Source organism: Alligator mississippiensis, chromosome 2 (assembly GCF_030867095.1).
Source record: "Alligator mississippiensis isolate rAllMis1 chromosome 2, rAllMis1, whole genome shotgun sequence".
Classification (NCBI taxonomy): domain Eukaryota; kingdom Metazoa; phylum Chordata; order Crocodylia; family Alligatoridae; genus Alligator; species Alligator mississippiensis.
The window spans coordinates 86,613,925-86,632,357 of NC_081825.1; the positions used below are offsets into that span (position 1 = coordinate 86,613,925).

An 18,433-nucleotide genomic window follows, 5' to 3' on the forward strand; every position below is an offset into this window, starting at 1 on the left:
GAAAATACTTCTCTGTAGCTATAGGGGATAGGCCTCAAGCTGCAGCAGAGGAAATTTAGGTCGGAGATTAGAAACAGCTTTCTGACTATGAGAGTAGTGAAGCATTGGAACAGGCTGCCTAGAGAAATTGTGGAATCTCCATCTCTGGAAATTTGCACATGCATGTAAAACAGATACTTGACCAGGAGGTTTAGTCAGGGATGATCTTGCCTTAAGCAGGGGGTTGAACTAGATGACCTATGAGGTCTCTTCCAGCCCGACTTTCCTATGATCCTATGACCAGTAAGATCAGAACAAGTCTGCCAAAGAAATTCATAGAAATGCATTCACTTTTCATGTATAAGGTTAGATCAAAAACTATTAGGAGAATGCTAATCCTTATCTTGTAAAGGAGTAGCATAGCCCCCTTTTTATCTATAATTTGTATGGTTCTATAAAGTTGTTTAAATTTGTAAATTGCTTTAGTTGATACTATATTTGTATTGGTTGTTTTATTCCACTATATTAATATTCAGAAGCCTTAAAGAGTTCGTGGGTAAATACAGATGGTTCAGAATGAGAAAAAAGAGCCCTTTATACATTTGCTATTTCCAGACTGAATCTCATTGTATTACAGTTTTGCATTTATAATCTACAGTATACTCATCATGTGTATAGTACAATAAGACCAAATATTCTGAAGCAGTCATTAAGAAATACATTTTGAATTTTTAATGCAATTACATGTGTTCGTTTTATTATGACCATCAATTTTTGTTCACTTACCTGCTCCACTCCGTCTAGTGCTCATTTCTGCAACATAGGTCCATTCATTTGTACTAGCATTATAGCATTCTACTGAACTAAGGCACTGACGTGATGCCCCATCGTAGCCACCAACAGCATACAGCTTACCTAGAAAGACAATAACCAAAAAAACCCTATAGGATATACACAGATTTATCTGAATATATTCTAACACAGTCTGGTGGGTAAGCTGTGATGCGCTATATGCGTAGCTATGCGTGGGAACAGGTAAAACACCCAATCCCTCAATTATCTACTAACCATTACTGCTTTTCAAAGTTTGAAATTGAGTATGCATGGTTTCCATTTTTAAACAAAGATAGACAACATACTACCCCCTCCAGTCTCTCCTATTTTAATCTGGTAAAACATTGGATCACTCTACCAACAAACAAATAAAAACATTTCAAGTTGCTTTACTGAAACACAAAGATACCATCCCACTCTGACTTCATCAAAAACTCAACAAAGATGAACCAATCCAAGCATGTATATCCTAGAAAGATAGCTAATGTATTTCTTGAAAGATACTAATCTTTATTGTGATTCTGCCACTTATACGGTTTGATGTATTTTCTGACATAAAACACAACCCCCTATTTTTAGAAGGCTCAGCCATGGATTCACCCCAAAACCAAGTTGCCTTTTGAGTTTGTGCTGTGGCAAACATGGATATTATCCCTAATTAGATTTACATGGATATTATCCCTAATTAGAGGTGTCTAGCCTCTTTTTGTAGCTTCAGTAAAGATGGTTTTATCATTTTCATATCTGTATGTATAACAGGATTTGATAAGAACATATTTTTGTAATTTTGTGATCCGACTGGAAGATAATGAAGTGCAGTATTTAGCACACATCCAAGGCACCGTCTTCCTGTAACGGGGTGAAATCAACTCCTCCATAGCAAAGGCACCTGAAAGAAATGTCCCTTTAGCCAGGGGACATTCTGGTTACGCCTGGGCATCTGAAAGTTCTGGAGGATTTTGGTTACTCATGAGCCACTAGAATAATGCTGATAACAGACAGCTGGCCTTGGCAGCTTTTTAGTGACAAGCTAGGTCCTTCAGATCTTTTCCAAAATGGAGAAGGGTCCAAGACTCAAGCTGCCAGGGCTGGTAAGATCAGCAGGAAGGCTGTTCTCTAAAAACACTGGCAGATCTCTCAGGAGGGGTAGGAGGTAGCCAGATGGGCTGGGGCTGGCAGAGATTCCCTTATAGCAGCTGCAGATTAGTGGACCTGTGGCTTGCTGCAAGTAAGAAGTTCTCAGGGCAACAGGTCTGTTCACTAGGGCAAGCGGCAGCACAGTGGAAAGAAACTTAGGGCTCTGAGGGTTCTCCACAGATGGGTTTGTCACAAGCTGCAAGTAGTTTAAAAAAAAAAAAATTTCCACTGGAGTATGGGTAAGTATCCTAAGGTCTCTGGGCCTGGAGGCTGTGCACTGGGGCTGGGGACCACATGGCAGGGCCCAATCAAGCACACACTAGCACTGGGCCTACATGCCAGGCCCAGCTCTGTGCACTCGTTGTGGAGCCGTGCACCAAGTCTGAAACTGTGCTATGTAGATCTGGTGTAGTGGAGAGGGGGAGTCCACACAGGTCTGGAAGTCTGAAGGACTGGCGAGGGAGTAGAAAGGGGCACAATCAAGTTGTGGCAGTATTAACTGGTGGCTCCCAGGGCTGTGGCAATTAATGCTGCTTCTCCTCTACCCCCCCCCCCTCAAATTCCTGAACCTGTAGGGAACCCTTCTTCTTGCATATAATTAGCAACCCAAATTTCTCCAGCTGGTTTGTGGGGGGGAAAGGGGGCTTAAGGTTATATGTGAAAAAATATGGTATATTATCAGATCAGAAACAGCAAGGAGTTCTCATAATTTTAAAACCAAAGTTGCTTAATTGCCATGCTCTATCAATCAAGGCATATTATAGATGTGCTGATGTTTTTAACCACAAGTTGCTAAATTCAGAAGCATCCATTTTATAAATATTGCTCAGCTTTGCTATACCAAACAAAATATTCAATACTTGGCTTCCACATAAAAGTTTCAGTGCTATCACTGCCACACAATGTGTTGTGGTATGTAAATTTACCACCAACATTCCCAATTTGGAGCACTATAAGAAGTCAAATCTGTTGCATGTTTGAACAAATACAAGCTGGGCTGGGTCCCTTTAAGAACTTTATTTACAGTTTATTTTATTATATAATCCACAGCTTGTACAACTTCCAAATGACCCTTTAAGTTTTAGACTGCATTCTTTTTTATTCCCAAAATAGATGAACCTAAGTTTACCCTACCAGCATTTTTTAAAAAGAAATGATGTGCTATAATACATCATAAATCTACTTGCATACCACACATATCCTCCAACACCCTCCTTCTAACACTTGAGAATGGTGTCTCTCAAGCAAGGAAGCCAATTTTTTACCTAAGACTGAAGCACAGGGACACGGTTTTGTAAAATGGCAACCAGCTTTTCTCTCAGCAAAGAAGAATGGCTATGTCCAAAGTTTAAACCTTTTACATATGCTCTCAGCTTACCACTTTAAAGAAGCTGGCACTTTAAAGAGGCTGCAATACAGCCTCTCCATGAGAGAGCCAACCCTAAGCCATGACTCCGCAAAAAAATCTTTTTTTTTTTTTTAGCCTGCCTTCCAAAAACAAGGCGCACGTCTTATTTGGGGGTGTTTAGTATGAAAAAAAATGCAGTAATAAAACACAGTTTATATTTTGTTTTAAACCTTGAAGAAAAACAATTTCTAACTGTTGTTCCAATAAGAGTAAACAAGAAATATTAAATGGTTTATTGCTTAAATGACATTTAAGATTTGGCAACAAGTGATGCATTTCAATGATGAAAAACATTACTTACTCTTTACCAGCATTAGAATTGTTATATCCTGCTCACACGAGGCAGAAAACATTGACAGTAGGTGTCTAGTTTTCATAACTAAGTTTAAAAATATCTATTTATTTCAAATATGGCAGAAATAGTGTAGATGGCTCAAGCATTAGCATTTTCCTCTAAGGGCAGGGATCGTGTTTTTCTGTTTTTTGTTACTGGCTAAATGTGCCACAAACCCATAATTTTATTCCATTCTTGTGTACAATTTTTGAAGATTAACAGGCAAAAAGCAGACACTTGTCTTCTCAGTTACTCTGGAACTTTAGATTGGGGGCAGGCAATTATTTTGGGTGGAGGGCCGCTTACTGAGTTTTGGCAAGCCATTGAGGGCTACATGGGTAGCCCCACCCCTTGATAGATGCCCTGCTCCCTGGTTGCCATCTTGGGGTCAAAAGTCCCACCCCCTAATTCCTGACCTTTGCCACTAGATGTCCCTCCCCATGCTGCCCAGAAGTACTCCTTTGAGCAAAGGGGTTTGCCATCTTAAAACCAGAGAAATACGAAATTATATTCTAAAAATCAATTGTACTACAAGATTCATTAATTTGATTTCAAAAAAATGTTTTGTCCTGATTTACATACGTTTGTGTAGTGTACATACAGGTGATGGTATAATAGCTTAAAATGAAGTCTTACTCTTATATATTGTGGGTGTGTGGGGGGGAGTTTGTGGGGGTGGATGGTGTGTGTGTGTGTGTGTGTGTGTGTGTGTGTGTGTGTGTGTGTGTGTGTGTGTGTGTGAGGTGGGGGAGCATGTGGGGGGGGCGTGGATGGATGTGTGGGGAGCTGTGTGTGGGGGGAGGGTGGCTGGGGAAGACTGTGGCACATACAGAGGGGGAGGGTTTCTCACAGCCCCACCCCGTGCTGCTCCAAGCCTGGGCTCTGTGCTTCTGCCACTCCTGGCCCTGGGGCACGGGCTTGGGTGTAGGCCCTGTGCTGACGCTTGCAGCCACTTCCCTCCTCGTTTGCCACCACTGCCCTTCTTCTGCCACTTCCCCGTCCCCTGCCCCCACTTGCCGCTCCGCCACCATGTCCCAGCTGCTCCTGCAGTCCTGGCACTGCAGCTAGGGACCATGTGGTACTGCAGCAGCTTGCCAGCAGAGAGAGGGAGTGGGAAAATGGCTGTGGAAGGCAAGGGAATGGGCAGCGAGTGGGCATGCAGAGTGCAGCAACACCTGGGTAGGAGCCCGGAGCCTACACTGGTGCATCAGGGCCAGCGTTGGTGGAGTGGCAGAAGCACAGGGCACGGGCTGGCAGGGGCTCTATGGAGCTGGGCTGGGCTGCACCAGCAGGGATGGGGGACCCAGCCCAGCTCCATAAAGCCCTGGCCAGCAGGGAGACAGGAACAGCCCCAGGGGCCCAGGCCAGAAGCCCCTGGTAGGCAGAGGCTTCCGGCTGGGGCTGGGCCAGGCCCGCCTTGCTGCTCAGGCTGCTTAATCCTGGTGTCAACTCCACCTGGGTCCTACTGCCCCTGGCTCCTGTCAAAAGTAATAAATATTACGTTTCTAAATTTTTTAGGGGCCCCACAGGCCGGATAGAATGGGCTGGTGGGCCAGATGTGGCCCATGGGCTATATTTTGCCCGCCCCTGCTTTACATGCTTGCGAAGCTGTGCAGACAACAAAAGTTTCTGTTTGGTGATCAAATTGTACACTTTTAATTTGGATTCACTCAAAACAGAAACAAAATGTTTTACTCTATTTCTTGGCAATGTGATCCTTTCTTTGCCTTATTTTGAAGTGAAAAGTCAAAATGTTTTATTCTGAAAACTGTCAAAATGAAGTTCTACAAATATATATATTCTTTTTCACTGGAACTGTTTGCCAAATTCAACCTAAGTTTATAAATACTTTCAGTCCCTTAATGTGATTTTGGCCAACTTACCATTCACTGAAAATCTGACCAGTCCCTAGGTCTGTAGTCAGTACAGATTTTCACATCTACTATCCTTTTTAATGCAAATTTAGAAATCAGGAAGGCAAGAGGACCAACTATTAGATGATGGAAGAACTTACCTCCAACAACACCTACACCGACACTACTCCTTCTTGTGTTCATCGGAGCTACGTGAAACCACTCATTAGTCTTTATGTTATAAGCTTCTACAGATGATAAACCTATTATTAAAAAACAGGACTTGTTTATCTTATGCAAGTGTAAGCAACATGCTAATTATATGTATCTTCAGTAATTTACCTCTTTAAGGGTCACAGTCATTTTTTTTCTTAAGACCAATTGGTGGCTAGGCAAATGACACAGGCATCATTTGGACAGTCCACAACAAACTGCAATGCTTCAAAATAGGTACACAATCTTTGTAGAGAGTCTGAAAAAAATCCTTTGGAATTTTTTTTTTTTTTTTTTTTAACTACAAGCTATGCTGCTCCCCAGTGCATACACACATACTCTTTGAGTCACTAAACGTTAGGGACAAAGTTCAGTTTTGATATGGATAACTTAAGAGAACTCCAACAGCCCAAATCCCTCATACAGTTCAAACAATACAACATATATATATATTTATTTCCATTAAAGAAAACATGCAAAAATGTATTCTATATACAAACAGGAAGGAAGCTTCTAGACTATTCTTCTACTCATGTTTCATGGAATGGGGAGTGGGAGGATTTAAGAAATATAAGATGAGGAAGGAATCTGGCATCAAGTGGTTGAAGCATCATTAGAGTAGCAAATGAGAACAGAGATTATGCTCCCACTCAGAACAAGAGAAGTGTTTAGACCACTTGATGCCAATATGGATTCCACTCTCTAAAAAACTAAAAGCGTCTTCTTGATGGTTTTCAACTCCATCTTAGTAGTCAAAACTGTAATAATCAGTACAGTACCATTTAAAGATAAAAATACCTGTACTCCCATCAAATCCTCCTACAGCATACAAGAGCCCATTTAATACAGCAGCTCCCAACGTGCTTCTCCTGTCTTGCATGTTAGCAACACTTGTCCACTGGTCCTTCACTGGATCATAGGAATCGACTGTGCGAACTCTTAAAGAGCCATTGAAACCACCAACAGCGTAAACCAGGCCACCCATGTACACCATTCCTGGGGAAAAAAGTTAACTTCTCTTTATAACTGACTTTGTTCTGTACTGTGCTGAGTACATCAGTTTGTAACATAATATACAGCATGCATCACATTAACAGGTTTTTAGGAGTACTGAATGACAAATGTTATTTAGAGCAAATGTTAACATTTCTGATATTGCTCATTGTTAGGTGGCACCAAAATGTGAGCATTGACTTTTCAGATACATTACTTTAAATGGCATTTTAAAAGCAAATTGCTTTCTTACACAGTGGTTTCTTCATATTTCCTTAAAACATGTTTTTTTAAAGCGTGAAGTAATGATGAACACTTTGCATGGTTTAGTTCCAGATGGACTGTTTTCTGATGGGGTGTCAGAACAACCCAGTTCAATTCTGAGGTGCGCGAATACAGGGATCCAGTTGCTGCTGCCTCTTCTCCTGCTGCCTGGCTCCAGCTCAGCATGGGCAACAACCTCCCCACCCCACAACATGTCAAAGTTCGAGCTGGTCTGTGAGCTGTAGGCTACTGACCCCTGCTTTAGTGCACTTGCCCTTTGTATCAATATGTGGTAGTAAAAACACTATTCACAGATTGTGAACTGAAGACAAAAATCTTCAAACTTGGGTGGTTGAAAACCTAAGCATCTAAAGCCTTATTTAAAATAGCAAGCAAATACTTTGCATTTTAGAAGCAATAAGCAGCCACGCTTGCCACTCCCACAGAAGTCGAAGCTCAGCCCTTCTTAGGGCCTGCCTTTAATTATGAAACCATATTGCTTTCTAATTCCAGAACAAACATCCTGCTTTATCTTATAGCATTGCCATTTAAGACAGTGTTGTGCAGCACATACCTGCTCTACATCTTCTGGAAGGCAATTCAGCCACCTGGTGCCAGCGCTCTTCTTTAAAGTCATAGCATTCCACACTGCGGATAGCCTTTGGTGCCTGTCCTCCAACTACCATCATCAGCTAGGAGGGAAGCAATAACATTTTCTGCTTGTTAGCATATATCAGGATATTTAAAAGGTACAGTCTCTGGTACTAAAGAAAAACTTCTAACTTCTAGACAATACATTATCTTATTTCACCCCAATAAGCAACTAATATCCTAGTTTAACAGAAATAAACATTTCAGAAAGATTTGTCATTTGGGATCCTTCCAGCAAAGAAAATATTTGAGGCAGAATTTTTTGAGTCTTATTGTAACCTGTCACATAGAAAAGATCTAGATTTTTCATAAGCTTAAAGATAGAGAGGACATATGGGGACAGAATCTGGTCTCATAGGCAAGAATACCCCCCTCCATGTAAAGTCAATGGGAGTTGTGAATGTGTATCTGAAAGCAGAATCTAGCCCCTGATTTGGCCTTATTGAGATTTGTTGGTTGTAAAACATCAGTAAAGGTCACCAGAATGACTGACATCTTGCTCCTAATATTGTAATAGTAGAATTAGAACAATGGTGCAGAAATAGGACTTTTGTGCTTGGGCAGTTAGAGGAGACAGTCTAGTTACTTAACACAGCTGGTATTAGCTGAAAACAAATGATCTTATTATTTAAAATACTTCAGGTCATAAATTTAACCCAGGCTTATTTTCCCTCCAAAACTAATTGCAGTTGCTTAAATGCTAAAGGAAGTACTATAATTTATCTTGTGCAGGACTGAAAACCATATAGTTCCATCATGTATTCTCCTTGAAGAGCCAAAAATATTGAGTTATGCATTTTATATTTCACATTAAATTCCCACCCACGAGCTTAGGACCTGAGCTGTTACCTTGCTGTATACTTTTCAAGGATGAATAATTCTACAGAAAAAAATGTGCAAAGAAATACATTAGTTAAAAATCAATCTGGTGTTACACATACATTAGATTAAAAAAAAAAAAATCAAAGAAATGAGCATACTGGAAATTATGGCTCTAACCTTTGGAAGGCTAGCAGGTGTTCTCAGTTTAGTTCGAATGCTTTTCATCAAGGCTCGTTGTTCAGTCGGCAGTAAGTGATACTTCATAGCTTCAATGAGGTAATCTTTACACGCACTGCTGTTCTTAACCAATGTTTCCTCTTCAACCCTCTGTGCATTAATATAAGTTTGACAAGGTCTGAGCATGTTAAAAAAGTAAAACACAAATCACAATTTAAAGTGCAATAAACCCACATGAGAACAAACTTAAATCACTCTGATTATTTAGATCATACCCCAGGCAGGGACACTGGTATCATCAAGCTCACGATATGCAAAGTCCCTGAAAATAAAACTGGAAGACTACAGACCCTTCCAATTGGTAATTGGAAGGCATGATACTAGGCTATGACAAATATTTTCAGCCCCTTTCCTGACAGTTGTTCAGATTTTAAGGATTTTCTAAATCACAATATGAGGACAAGAATTTGATGCATATAAGGTGCATAAAACAAAGAGGCTTCCATCGATGCTCAAGGTATGCCTACATAGCACAATGCTGTGTATGTCTCCAGTTCGTATTGTGTCCAGTTTTGGGCACCACACTTCAGGAAAGATATAGAAAAAGACCTATGGAGAGCAATAAAAACGATTAGAGGTCTAGGAAATATGAGGCAGATAGTATAGCCAAGTTCAAAAAAGAACTACACAAATTCATGGATGATATATCTTTTAATAACTATTAAACAAAACAGTCAGAGATGCATCTTCTAGTGGTTGCCAGGGAACATAATGAATTGCTAATTATTCTAGATATACCTGGTTCAATGCTCTCCCTCTAATGTGTTCACTTCTGCTAATGTCAGAGACAGACTACTGGGCTAGATGGACCACTGGTTTAATATAATATGGCACTTCTTCTGTTCTTATGATTTACAACAAAAGGCTGAAAGAGCTGGGATTATTTAGTCTGGACAAGAGGAGACCAAGGTACATTTGATAACAGTCTTTCCACAGTGACAGACTATTCTCTGTGGTTGCAGGGTATAGGGCAAAGAGTAGAAGTCTTGAAATGCAGCATGGGAAATTTAGATCAGATATCAGGAGAACTTTCTCACTAGAAGGGTGGTTAATCACTGGAACAAATTATGTAGAGACTGTGAAATCTCCATTCTTGGAGATTTTTGAGAAGGCAACATGGATGAGATGGTGTAGACAGGGATGATCCTGCCTCAAGCAGGGGATTGGACATTGGACTAGATGACCGTCTGAGGCCCTTTCTAGTCCTAGTTTTTGAAGGTTCTATGTAGCTTAGAGTAATGGATGCATAGGGATCCACCTGGACTAATAAGATAAGAACAAAGGTATATTAACTCAGCGCTCTTCTGAGGCTAACATAGCCACTGGCGATGCAGCCATACTGCTTCCAATATCCAAGATAGATTGTCTAGATAGTTCAGGTGTCTCAACATAGCACTGCATTGTGCTATGTAGACATATCCTAAATTCTAACGCTTAAACTTTGTAAGCTATGTTTAAGCTAAAATCCAGAAGAGATGACTTAGCAAAATAACTGTTATAAGGAGTAATAAGAGTTTACATTACAATCAACCCTGAAGTCAGATTATTTATTATATTTACAATGTAAATTAAATAGTCATTTGAAACTATCAAGACAGCATGATAAGCTACCTGACAGTCAAATTATTCCTATGAACAACATCTTTATCATAAACTGTGACCAAATTTAATGGAGGCTATTTTCAATGATTTGTTCCTTTGCATGATTATACTAGGTAATAATTGTGCCTTTATAATTTAGAATTGACCCTATGTGCCAAATAGCCCGGAGTCAAACATGTATACAAATTCTCGTAAGAATTAGTATTTTCTTTTTCTTACCTGAACTAAATACTCCCGGGAAAGTAAAGGCAGCCGAACATGTTCCATCAGTTGAGCCATTAACTCCTGCCTCACATCTTTGTCGTGGTTTACCCATGCAATGACTGCTTCAAATACCTTCCAGAAAACAAAAAACATGCCATAAGTCCCCTTTGCTCCACAAAATCCAAGTGTGCCATACCAAATTTCACTTTGAGTTCCTGAAACAAATATAGGGCCACATTAAGTTGGCTACTCAAAATCTTTCAACAGTTGTATCCAATATAAAATGACCTTAGCATGTAAGCCACTCTTTTTATATACATACTTTTCTAGTGCCTTAATGAAAGCTCCAAATAAGTTGCTACATTTCCAATTATTGTCATAATTGGGAAACATTAACAATTCGGAAGTTCCACATACTGACCAATGTGTAAAGATCCAATTCAGCATTAAGAGAGAGGGGATGTTTCCCCATGCTGTTTGAGATCATATAGTTTAAACCTACAATATATAATTAAGAGGAACTTTCTGACTATGAAGGTGGTCAAGAATTGGAACAGGCTACCTAGAGAAGCTGCAGAATCTCCATCCTTGGAAACTTTCAAAATCAAGTTGGATAGACACTTGGCTGGGATGAATGGTTTAGTATGGGACAATTCTACCTTGAGCAGAGGGCTGATCTAGATGACCTGGTGAGTTCCCTTCCAGCCCTACTTTCCTACAATCCCCTGCATGATATGCATTACAGAGGGGGGGCTTGATTCTCCCATTTCATTGTGGTATATAAAAATCAGGACATTAACACTTTAAATGCCCCTCTCAAGAGAGGATACTTTATAGGAGTCATGCATTTTTGTGTAGGGGAACACTAGACTTCCAAGGCATTGTGAAATTGCAACCTCCCGTTGCAGCATCAGTTTTAAGAGGATGGCTGTGCCTCATACATAGGGATCTCTGTAAATTGTGCCACAAGTACCCTACCCCCTGCAGCAGCTCCTTTAACACTTTTCATTTTGCCACTTGCTGTCATTTTGTACAATGATCAGCAGAGGGGCCCCAATGGCCATCTCTCTTGCAACTTCTTTAAACAAAGTAAAGAACGGGACACATGACTTCAACATTAAATCAATCTACTACTTTATCTGGACAGTTGTTCCCTTTGCATTATCCAAAAGGTATCAAATACATACCGATTTTTCAAATCCATTATTCTGCAGCCCTGAGTTAAACACACTGCTAACTTACATGAAGTCTCTTTGTAAAGCAACTTTCACATACATGCTCCATCATTCACAGCACATACATACTGATTTGTTTTTCTTAGAGATGGGGATATTTACTTATTTTCCAGACAAGAGGTCAAATTGTTTCTAGAATCCTGAAGGGCAAGAGACACATTTTAAAGTCTAACAATCAAACAACACTTTTTTCTGCAACAGTGCCTTAAGTACAATAGACACCATCTATGCTTAACTGATTGAAACACTTCACTGAGAGATTAACAATGGCATTCCTATCCAAATAAGTACATTGGGTTTCTGAAGAATTAACTGTTTTCTGTCTGGTCCAACTGTGAAATAAACATTATTGCATAGAATAAATCTTACCTTCTCTTCAGAGGCAATTGTAAGTTTGTCACTGGATATTAAACTGCACACCTGTTCTACACCAAGGTTGAGGAATTCTTCACTAAGTACGACCTCAGAAAAATGCTGTTCTGTTTGGAAAAAGAAGATCTCTTTAGCCTATATCACTGAATGGAGTTTATAAACAGCATTAACACAATGATACACTAATAAGCATATTTGGTTAAATCCATGAAACAATAGATATTCTAAAATACTCTTTACTGTCTCAAGTTTTGTTCATATTCTGGCTGTCAGCCACAGGACTATAAAGGCAATTCCCTGCTTTTGCTGGACTTGGTATTTCTTTGGCTTTCTGTAGAAAGTTCACTGTAAATCCCCAAGGATCCTAAATTTGGTCCTACAACAGGAAAGATATTTTCTTCATTTATAGCTATTTAAAAATAATTTTTAAATTATAAGAACCATGTTGCCTTGTAAGATTACTATAATATATACAAATTCTGTCAATTAAATAAAATATTGCATCAGTAAGTGCTGTTGCTGAGACATTAAAAAAAACTGAACATTTAAAGCTGACATCCTGATAGAATTAAAGAACCATTGAATCTTGTTTTCCTCAGTTCTCTGGACAAATACTCGCATGACTATGAGATCCACCTTAATTCTTCAAGGAGAGATTATCAGAAATAGTAAGTTAATTTCACTAAATACAGGTGGCACATCAATTTTAAGTCAATTTTAAAGGCCAAACATGTTCTGGATCAACTAATTTTCATGCTTGTACAATACAGATGTTCACTGAAAACAACTTTAAAGTATTTTGTGCATTTAAAAGGATTCTAGTTCCTAATCATGCACGGCTTGACATACAAGTAAAAAAGATAATTTAGTAAATAAAAGTGTTATCCACCACAGTCTAACCTAGTAATATAAAAGTTAAGAATAGGTATATTAAGCCATGGTATTGCTTAAATAAATGTACACAGATACAGCATATCCTCCCAGTTAGCAAAAAGTACCTGATTTAGGATAAATTAGTTACAAGTTAAACAAATTCATGTTTTAGTGGCTGCCAACTGATAAGAAATCAACCTGTTAAGGAAAGTAACTAAAAAGTGCTACTTCAAAACAAAATAAAAGGTTAAAATTAAGGATTCAAATCATGATTCAAGTCAGAGATTTAAACATCTATTTAAGTCAGGGAGGGCAACATTTCCCTTAAAAATCAGGCCTTCTATCATTGCAGCATACCTCATGTCCTTCAGCACTTGGCTCATGTCAGTGACAGCCATGGCCATTAGCTTTGAGCCTATTTTTAAGGCACACATGGCTAGGTACAGGGGTGGAATCGATCTAAGTTATGCAGTTTTCTGTAAGTAGCATAGTTTAGGTCAGTAGCAAAGAGAACAGACACTCACCTTTTGGGGGGGGGGGGGTGTTGGGGGGGGGGAGAAGAAGAGGAGTGTAAATCTCAGGCCGGATTTCACCATTTTTAAACTAGTCTATGCATGCCAAACATCTGTTCTGTTACGGGTACAGACCAGTTTCTGATCACTTAAAAGTATAACGTCTATACCTGACCATTCTGGGCTATAGTACTGTATTTAAAACTATCAAAACTTCTTGGTTTTTCATTTAATCCCTTTAAGGAGAACTGATTCCGTTTCACATGAGGAAACTACAGTTAGTAAATGGTGCTCACAAGTTTACCACTTTGTTTTTGAGCCATTACTGGAACTTTTTTTCCCCCCTTCACTGAAAATGCAAAGCACTCTGGTTTTAGGAGACTGTAAAAGGACTCAAAAAACCTTTCCGTGGTTCCTAATAATTCTTCTCCATATGCTTGGGTGGTATACCATAATTTTTGTTATTTATAGACTACTACCTACTGACCCACATTTAGAGCGGTTCTGACTGGGTGTTGACATCTGGAGCTTAAAAAGTTTGCAATATTTTTCTTATGTACATGTAATCTTAATCCACAATCAGAACTGAAGTTCTTAGAAGGGTTTCAAGTGATCAGAGGTGGCTCCCAGTGTTACTGACATATCTTATGAAGCACATTCTTCTAGAAATCATCAGAGTCCTTCTATTCCTGTTCCTATGGGCTCAAATCCTATACCACTATACTTGACAGTGCTGGCAAAGGACAGGCATTTTTTTTTTTTTTTGTCATATTGAATGAAGTAGTTTGAATGTTTGTAAAGGTTGCCCATTAGCCAGTTTCAGGAAGAAGATAAGATTTATCTCCTTATCTAGTTCATTGTTTTGGGACTACGTGCAAAAGGTCCTGACTTTGCTTAAAGTCTTAATTTAAATTTTATCTTTAGGAGTCTTTTACAAAGAGAGCAAATATCCTGAATTCCGAGAGATCAAACCCTAAGGCCTTTTGACCAGATTGGTAAGAAAAGGGCATTTGCAGTGATATGGAAGTTTCCCAAAGGTAATTTAAAATGCTCAACAAAGGCAAAAGAATCTGTTGAGTAAGATCCGAGCCCAAATTTGGGGGTAATGACAGCTTGAGTAGGAGGAGCCCACTGACGGCAGCTCACTCAATAAAAACTGTAACTTACTGTCCCAATTTGGAGGTGACTATACTTGTAGAACAACGAAGGAAGAATCGCAAGTGTAGCCCGGGTCAGGCTGATCACCTGAACTACCCTCTCCATGAACACAAATCTCTTAGTTCACGCTGAAGCCGCGGAGCACCTGAAAGGGACTGAAGGAAGGGGACTTAGTCCTATCACTGCTGAGGCCAGCCTATTGAATTGTATTGCTGAGGCGAACACATTCCATTGAACCGTACTACTGAGGCCAACCCATTAAATCGTACTACTGAGAATGAAACCATATTTTGGTATTTGGCTTCTCGGAATTCTAGGATTGTAAGTATAATATGAAAAATAATAGTACTGATTCAAATTTAACTTTTAGTTGTAATTGTAGTTGTTTTTGTAACACTAATTCTTATAATATTGTTTGGGAAGGAAGTGCATTCGGAGCATTGTTTCTGATATATGTAATTATTGTGTTTTAATGTTTGTGGTGTTTCTTAAAGCTAAGCAGTGTTATATACGTAGCAAAGAGTTTTAAAATAAAATTGGGTTGTATAAATTAAGTGTGTAATCATTGTGAAATCGTGCGATCAGTTAACTACTCCCCCAGCCAGTGCATCAAAACGAATCAGTAAATTGTGTGGGATTTTCTCTATTCCATAACCCACTAGAGACATTTTTGAGACGGAAAGGTGATACCCTCGGACACATGCAAGAATGATTTCCAGTATGGCTGATATGGCCAACGTGATTTATTACAGGCAAACTAGACGGGTTAGGACTTAAGGCATTGGTGTTCTGACCATGAAGTTCCTAGAACTCTCCCGTCTTCTCTTCCTTTTGGGTTGTTTTCCAATGGGTTTTATGCTGGCGAGATGGAACAGTCAGCAATGCTGAAATGGAAATATCTCCCTTCAAAGTCAATGGTCCCAAGTGAGACCAATGAACTGCATGGCGACAGTACCAGTCACTTTTTCAGGATCAATGTGATGTTTTTCCTCGACTCCATCAAAGGCTTGACTACTAGGTCTCTCATTCTGTCCTACTAACTAAAGTCTCGGTCATGTGAGTTCTTCTGTGTCTTCTCCCTGGAACTTTCTATCTTAGAACTTGACTTGTGCCAGCAACACAAGTCAGTGTGCAATTTACAAACAGGTGCAGGTTTTACAGAGTTGCGGCAGGCAGTATGGAAGTACTACAGGGTAGTCCGTACTAATGCCAAGGTGCTCTATAATAAGGCTGATGATGCCAAGTTAGCTAGTACTGGGACTGTCAACACCAAAGACTTTTACACTGAGAAAGTCATGACAGCATCAGTGACAGCAACTAAACCAGTGGGCTCTTTGCCTTTGTTCCATGACTCCCTCAAGCTCTCTTTATGCTCTGGGCAATGCAGTTTTATCTGACTTTACTTGTATCGACTTGTCCCCTCTGGTAACACCACAGTTGGCATTCCACAATGAGGCATAGCAGTTAGCATCAAGCAACTTGTGCTGTATGAGATCCATCAATTTTTTCCCCTTTTAAGAAACATTTTTTAGGGAAAAGAGTGAAGATAGAAATCTTCAAATGGGTGGAGAGAACTGGTTTAGAAGTTCTGCTAAAAGTAGACTGGATTAGATGCTTGCAGTTAGGAGTGACAAGAAACAATTAAAGCAGGCTCATAGATAGCTAATGCATCTGTTAGGCCCATGCAAAACGGCATGTGGCAGCAGAGGGTCCATGTGCAGCCTAAATAACCACAGCAATTGGGGGAAAAAACCCCGATGTCCTGGATATTACATGCACCTACAGCAGGACCCCCACCCTTATACACTCAGCAAAAGACAAATGTTTTAACTCAAACCTTCCAAACCATTTTCTGGAGTTGTCCTATTGTGCTCTAGCTGTTGAAACAAGAAACCTCAGTCACAGTTACCTCCTAAAGAAACAGAGCCATATAAACACTTATAATTTATCATAGAACATAGCCTCATATACCATATTTTCACAGATGCAAGATGACTGAATTCAGGACAAGCCCCCAATAATCAGATTCTATACATGGAAAATTCTATAAATTCGTTATAATTTTCCATATATAGAATCTAATTATTGAAAGGCCATCTTAAATTCATCTGTCTCCTGCTGCTACAGTGGGGAAAGCAGTTACAGGGGGGCAGGTGGTGGGGAGCTGGAGCCCAGGTCAGAGCTGCTGCTACCGCTGCGACTGCTAGTGAGCTGGGCTGGGGCTGGAGGAACCATGCGCTCCATCCCCCAGGCTGGAGTGGGGCCAGAGCCCTGCCAGAGCCACAGAGGGTAAGCAGCAGCAGCAGCGGGTGTGGGATGTAGCAGAAGGGGATGGGTGGGGGCAGGGAGCAGAGACAGAGAAGGAACAGGTAGTGGCTGTGCCTCTAATTTTGACCCTGACTTGAAACTGCAGCAGCCGCTTGTCCTCCCCCTCTCCCCCAACTTGCACCAACTCCAAAATGAGGGGTTCCCCTTCAACATGGGGCGAAGGTCATCTTGGATTTGAATAAACGCAGTAGTTATTGGAAATAATTTCCTATCAATAATTCCTAAAAGACAAATACAATAAAAATTAAAATATATTTTTTTAATTCCTTATATTAAGCAGAAGAAAGTAAAAGACCTTTCAGAGAAGCAGATAAATTAAAACTAAATTAGTAATATGTACACAGTATAATACTACATGTTTTATATATATTGCCATAGATAAAAATGTTTAAAACAAAGAATGCTAAAGGGTTCTAAGTTGAGAAGTCTGATTTTTCCAAGCACATATCATCATTCATCACTAATGTATTAAGTTACAGCCTGAGGATGAATCTGCATTTTACACACATTTATTTTATACTCACATACACACACTGCAACTTTTTCTAGCTATAACCATTTCTATTCTTTATATAAAGATGTATTATTTATATAATAGTAGGCAGCAGCAGCACTGTAAACAATTCCACTGAATGTGTTCTTGTTTTTTGTCTGTAATACTAGAATGATAAAAGCTCCCAGTCTACCTTCTATATACCACTTGTTATATTATATTCCTCTCATATCCCCTTTTATTCAGCACCCAACTAATGTAAAAAACTCTCTATTTTAATCTCTCATCATATGACACTTCGACGCTTTTTATATAAGCGTTTACTTCCCTTCTCTGAACTCCCTAGAATTCTGTAAAATGAGATGGAAGAGATCATTTCTTTATATAAAAACTTTCCTTTTTTCCATATTATTTTCTATCCTGTTCCCTATGCATCATAAACATATTCTAACCACAGATGCACACTGAACAGGCCTTCATTGCTCTGTCCAGAGTGATGCTTAGTTCCTGTTGTAAGGAGTGACCTAGAAACTACTATGCAAAGCCTAAGCAAAAGTGAATGTTATGTGACGAATGCCCATCTGCAATGATAAGGAGGAGACAGTCTTAGATAAAGGAGGCTTGAAAACAAAAGCAGAATCAGAGTACTGGGTCAAAGAGCTCATTAAAATACTAAAAATCACGCCCCTAGGTGGGCAAAAGGCATGCTAATGAAACATACATGTACGTTAATGAGATACATAGCTAAAACACAGGTATAGAGACATGCTCAGTAAAGAACTCCTTGCGTCACTCCTTTATAGCCAATTAGCAAACAAGGATGCTTATGAAGGTCTAAAACTCCTGTATAAAAGTGGCTTAGAATTGAAATCTAGTGTGCTTGCTCTGTGAAATTATTCCGCTTGCACCTTTTATTGCTAGCAATAAATCT

At 39.5% G+C, this 18,433-nt stretch overlaps 1 protein-coding gene across 4 annotated transcripts in view; it reads right to left on the minus strand.

The window, feature by feature from the left end:
• The window catches only part of KLHL2 (kelch like family member 2), a 115,860-nt gene that overhangs the window by 6,504 nt on the left and 90,923 nt on the right, over positions 1–18,433 (minus strand). For all 4 annotated transcript variants that reach the window (XM_059721905.1, XM_006273083.4, XM_019481426.2 and 1 more), the window contains 7 exons: positions 12,136–12,245; positions 10,547–10,663; positions 8,666–8,815; positions 7,590–7,707; positions 6,557–6,754; positions 5,707–5,808; positions 766–894 (listed from right to left, as the gene is read on the minus strand). In XM_059721905.1, coding sequence (XP_059577888.1) covers positions 766–894; positions 5,707–5,808; positions 6,557–6,754; positions 7,590–7,707; positions 8,666–8,815; positions 10,547–10,663; positions 12,136–12,245 — 924 coding nt within the window. The remainder of the gene's footprint in view (positions 1–765; positions 895–5,706; positions 5,809–6,556; positions 6,755–7,589; positions 7,708–8,665; positions 8,816–10,546; positions 10,664–12,135; positions 12,246–18,433) is intronic.